Source organism: Misgurnus anguillicaudatus, chromosome 9 (assembly GCF_027580225.2).
Source record: "Misgurnus anguillicaudatus chromosome 9, ASM2758022v2, whole genome shotgun sequence".
In the NCBI taxonomy this organism is placed as follows: domain Eukaryota; kingdom Metazoa; phylum Chordata; class Actinopteri; order Cypriniformes; family Cobitidae; genus Misgurnus; species Misgurnus anguillicaudatus.
Window position 1 is genome coordinate 15,963,924 of NC_073345.2, and position 5,490 is coordinate 15,969,413.

At 39.3% G+C, this 5,490-nt stretch overlaps 1 protein-coding gene across 1 annotated transcript; it reads left to right on the forward strand.

The window, feature by feature from the left end:
• The first annotated feature begins 321 nt into the window (after positions 1-321).
• rab39ba (RAB39B, member RAS oncogene family a) lies at positions 322-4,108 on the forward strand. Its single transcript, XM_055179911.2, has 3 exons — positions 322-675; positions 2,128-2,354; positions 2,577-4,108. The coding sequence occupies exons 2-3, from the start codon at positions 2,140-2,142 to the stop codon at positions 3,001-3,003; spliced, it is 642 nt and encodes a 213-aa protein (XP_055035886.1). The 5' UTR covers positions 322-675; positions 2,128-2,139; the 3' UTR covers positions 3,004-4,108.
• Positions 4,109-5,490: the final 1,382 nt, after the last annotated feature.

Consider the following 5,490-nt stretch of genomic DNA (forward strand, 5'->3'; position numbering starts at 1 on the left):
AACGTGATGCCGCAGATCTGTTACTATCAGTGAGGACAAGTGCCCTACGATAAAAAGAGCCTGAACCTTTGCGCATGCGCAGCAGCAGGAATAACCAAATTCAGTGTACATTTTAATATTTAGACAGGAATATGTTGTTTTATAATGACCTATCGATATTAAATATAGCAGTGTTCCTTCATTCAAATAGCCAGCTTGGTCTTGCATGACTGAAATAGCTGCCTGGAGGGGATGCAAAAATGGCAGCCGAGTGGGATAACTTTTCTTAAAGGGACTTGGGTTGTATGACGCGCCCTGTGCGCCGCTCTTGCCGTTATTACGGCAATGGTACTGATGAGGGATGAGTCAGGCTATATGATGCTGATGATACTGCCATTTCATCAGCACATTTTCACAAACATCTCTTCATCCCTAATCATGAGATTGACGATATGAATTTACAAACAATTTACGAGCATTTCTAAAGTAATTTGCAAAGGCCCGAGAGGATATGGTTATTCGTTTTGTTATTTAGTGCACGTTGAAAGCGGGGACTAGTTGCACATTTATCCTTTAAACATACGGGTGTGCTCGGATGCCTTGCACGGGAGCGTCACTGAATAACACATTTTCGGACTGAAAGACAGGGAAGAATATGGGGCTTGCCATTCTTAGGCACTGAGAAGCATAACCGAGGTAATAACAGTAGTACATGCAATGTAATAAAACATATTAACAGAGCGATTTCGCTAAACAGCTTTGATGTTTGACATAGGCCTGCAATGCTTGATGTAGGCTACTCATTTGCTAACATACGCGATGTTCATTAAAATTTGGATTTATTTAGTGTTGTATTGAACACTGTTATAAATTAATTGGCTAATTAAATAATATGGAAATTAAATAGAATGTGTGATTCGGCTCTGGTAGTGATCCAACCATTGAATTAAAACAGGCCTATCCAATAAAATGTATCTTGGTCACGTTGAAACTATACAACAATCTTATTAAGGCTTATTCAGAAATAATACATCATTTTACTTCAATAAATAAAACAGTAAACATAAAACAATAATATGAAGTGTATTTTCAAGTTAATTTACAAAACCGGTTTTTAATGATATTTAATTAAGATTAAATATTTACTCCAATAAAATGCTGGATTCAACCCATGGTTGTGTAAAATATAGACAACCCCAACCAGTGGGTTTAAATTAACCTGTGCTGGGTTGTTTCAACCCACACTCTAAAATTGGCTGGGTTATTTTTAACCCATAAGGGGTAAATATTGGACAGAACACACACTCGGTGCTAAATAGCACTAAAAGTGGTTCTTGGCTTGTAATCATAGAGGAACCATTTTAAGTGCCATATAGCACGGATGAAGTCCCTGTGTAGAACCATAAGTGGTGCTTTATGACACCCGTATGGTTCTTCATAGGTGCTAAATAGCACGAAAAGTGGTTTTTGGCTCGTAATCATAGAGGAACCATTTAAGTGCCATATAGCACTGATGAAGTACCTGTGTAGCACCTGTGTAGAACCATTAGTGGTGCTATATGACCCCCGTATGGTTCTTCACAGGTGCTTCATTGGTACAATATAGCACTAAAAATGGTTCCTCTATGATTATGAGCCAAGAACCATTTTAAGTGCTATTTAGAGTGCATGTTGGGTTAAAAAAGACCCAATGTAGGCTAAGTCCAGCTAGACCAGCTTAAAAAGTGGCCAAATCACAGCTAGACTAGTTTGCTACACCAGCAAAACCAGCTAAAACCAAGCTGGGAGACCAGGAAAAACCAGCTTATGCTGGTCTTCGCTGGATTTTTCAGTAGGCCAGCGGTGTGTTCGGTCCAATATTTACCCATGGTTTAAAAATAACCCAGCCATTTTTACAGTGCATGGTTGTGTAAAACACAGACATACCCAACCAGTGGGTTCAAATTAATCTGTGCTGGGTTGTTTGAACTAATAGTTGGGTCAAATATGTACATTTTCTAGGTTTATTTAAACCAGCTTTTGGGTTTGTTTTGTCCAAAATTGTAAATAAAATATTTTTTGCAAAGTGCACCGAATTATGATATGCTTGTTTGATTCCACAGCCAGTAAAAAAGGCAGTAATCATCAAATTGACATAATTTTTTGTAGATTTAAAAAGATATGGAAGCTATATGGCTGTACCAGTTCCGACTGATTGTCATTGGCGACTCGACCGTGGGGAAATCGTGTCTGATCAGACGGTTCACAGAAGGACGTTTCGCACAGGTGTCTGATCCGACTGTCGGAGTTGACTTCTTCTCTCGCCTGGTAGAGATCGAACCAGGCAAACGCATCAAGCTTCAGATCTGGGACACGGCTGGCCAGGAGAGATTTAGGTACATCTGGTGATATTTGATGACATTTTACTTGTAGCTCTAATGGCTTTATCATTGAAGGTTGAGAAGAAAGTTCATTGTTGCCTATTGCATTAAGAAATTCAAAAACTTGAGTTGAAATATCCATAGAAAGTTTGAATGTTGTTTTCAGTACATATAAAACCCATAGACATTTATTTCTCTTTATTAAATGTTTATCCCATTATGTCTGATGTTCCCTAGATCTATCACAAGGGCTTACTATCGCAATTCAGTGGGTGGCCTTTTGCTTTTTGACATCACCAACCGGCGTTCCTTCCAGAATGTTCACGAGTGGCTGGAGGAGGCGCGCAGTCACGTGCAGCCGCACAGCATCGTCTTCATACTGGTCGGTCACAAGTGCGACCTGGAACAGCAGCGGCAGGTGAGCCAGCAGGAAGCTGAAAAACTGGCAGCTGCTTACGGCATGCGCTACGTGGAAACCTCCGCCCGTGACGCCATCAACGTAGAGAGGGCATTCACCGAGCTGACGCGCGACATCTTTGAGCTGGTCAAAAATGGCGACATCACCATCCAGGAGGGCTGGGAGGGCGTCAAGAGCGGTTTTGTGCCCAATGTGGTGCATTCGTCTGAGGAAGTGACCAAGAGCGACCGTCGCTGCCTCTGTTGATCTGAAGCGACTCTTGCGGGTGTATCACGGCCCAAAACCAGTGCTGTCGTTTTCCCTTAGCTTGCCATTTCCCACTACTGCAACCCCACGAATACCCTCTTCTTACAATGTTTCCTGCTCTCATAGTTACTACGAATAAAGCTCCTCGTAATGTCACGTTCAAATAATGACCTACAGATAAGCGACAAACAGTATGAAATGCTTTGGTAAGCTGGAACCCACTGAACTTCAAGATGTTCAGGAATGGAGGAACATGTAGACAGCAGCAAAGACAGACCCAAAGTTTACACCAAAAGTTCACCCATAAATGATGGATCATTTCAGAGCATGCACAGGCGAATCACACCGTCATTCTTTATCTCAGTGGCTCGTGATCATTTCAGCACTAACATTAGTAGTTGCTACATTTCATGTAATTCCTTACTGGCGTATATTGATTGTTTATTTGGTGGGATCTCTGATATGGACAATTCAAGTATGTTACATTGCCTGACAAAGAGATGAAGACAAGTTATGTCTGTAGATAGATGTAGATGTTATCCTAGGGATGTTGGAGAATTACTTTTGTTGTTTTTCTTCAGGATTCAATATCTGGAATTGTAAACAGTACACTAAATACAATAGGAATTAGGAAAATAGCTTTTCGAATGGCGACAGGGCGACAAACTAACTGTGTGCACGGATTTAAGTGCTGGAACGACTGTCATTCAATATCTACACATTCTTCATCACATGCATGTTTGTATATATTTTGGACAATACGACCACACTTTCCGCTACATAAGATATTTATGTTTGAATACATTCTGCAGATTTCCCTTTGTACACTGCAGAAACTTTTCCAAATGAATAAAACATCCAGGGACTTAATTATCATTCCTTATTTGTGACGCACTGATAGACCACGCCCCTAATTGTTTTTTCCTTTTCTGATTGGTGCACTATTTAATAACTGTTGCCTGTCAGTTGAGGTTAGTAGCTGCTGAAATGTACTTTTTTGACTTACAGACTAATGTCATTTAGCCAACTGAAATGACTATTAACTGTATTTATTGATCTTGTGAAAGAAATGAGGTGAACTATCAATAAAAGGTGTGAGACAAAAGATTTTATGTTCTTTTTCATGACTACGTTCAGAAAAGGGCCAGAATGAGAGTATAGTTCCTAGCCATATCTGCCTAGAAAATCGCAACTTTCAATTTTCCGTCGTTACACGATATACAGTATAACTACAGAACAGTTAAAGGAATAGTCTACTCATTTTCAATATTAAAATATGTTATTACCTTAACTAAGAATTGTTGATACATCCCTCTATCATCTGTGTGCGTGCACGTAAGCACTGGAGCGCGCTGCGATGCTTCGATAGCATTTAGCTTAGCCTCATTCATTCAATGGTACCATTTAGAGATAAAGTTAGAAGTGACCAAACACATCAACGTTTTTCCTATTTAAGACGAGTAGTTATACGAGCAAGTTTGGTGGTACAAAATAAAACGTAGCGCTTTTCTAAGCGGATTTAAAAGAGGAGCTACATTTTATGGTTAATAGCACTTACGGGAGTACTTGGACTCGGCGCAGTAACACCCTCCCTCTCCCATTATGAGAGGGAGAAGGGGAGCGGACTTTTCAGGTGAGTCGAAGTACTCCCAGAGGTGCTGTTGCGCCATGGAATGTAGTTCCTCTTTTAAATCCACTTAGAAAAGAGCTATGTTTTATTTTGTACCACCAAACTTGCTCGTATAACTACTCGTCTTAAATAGGAAAAACGTTGATGTGTTTGGTCACTTCTAACTTTATCTCTGAGTGGTACCATTGAATGAATGGGGCTAAGCTAAATGCTATCGAAGTGTCGCAGCGCGCTCCAGCGCTTACGTGCACGCACACAGATGATAGAGGGATGTATCAACAATTCTTAGTTAAGGTAATAACATATTTTAATATTGAAAATGAGTAGACTATTCCTTTAACTGTTCTGTAGTTATATATCGTGTAACGACGGAAAAGTTTTAAATAGGAAATATATTGAATCTCTTTTGTTATTTTTTAGCGCGATGCTAATGGTCTAATCAAATTCAATGGATTATGCTAAGCTATGCTAAAAGTGGTACCCCCAGACCCAGAAATCAGCTGAATAGATTCAAAAACGGTAAAAATCAAATGTTTAAATCTAGGGGAGATGAAAAATTAGCATATTTTCAAAAAAGTGGAGTGTCCCTTTAAGAGGGGTTTGCAGCGAAAGACAGTCACCTTTTTGAAAATAAGGCATATTAGTTACTGATTCATAAAATTTTCAATATCATTAAAGTGAAATTACAAAAAAGGCAAGAAAACATGACACAGTCAGAGGGTTTGAATCTGAACCCTTCATATCAAGAATATATTTTCACAGAATTGTTCTTTACACTATGTTGGATGATTTTATATGGAAAACAGTAATCCCACAAAAGACTAGGTCACATTTTGTTCAAACAATAAGCAAAAATA

Excerpts from the sequence above, each read along its gene's own strand:
- rab39ba (XM_055179911.2), top strand. The coding sequence starts at position 2,140 with ATGGAAGCTATATGGCTGTACCAGTTCCGACTGATTGTCATTGGCGAC. Across the intron at positions 2,355-2,576 it reads GCTGGCCAGGAGAGATTTAG|ATCTATCACAAGGGCTTACT; the intron begins GTACATCTGGTG and ends GATGTTCCCTAG.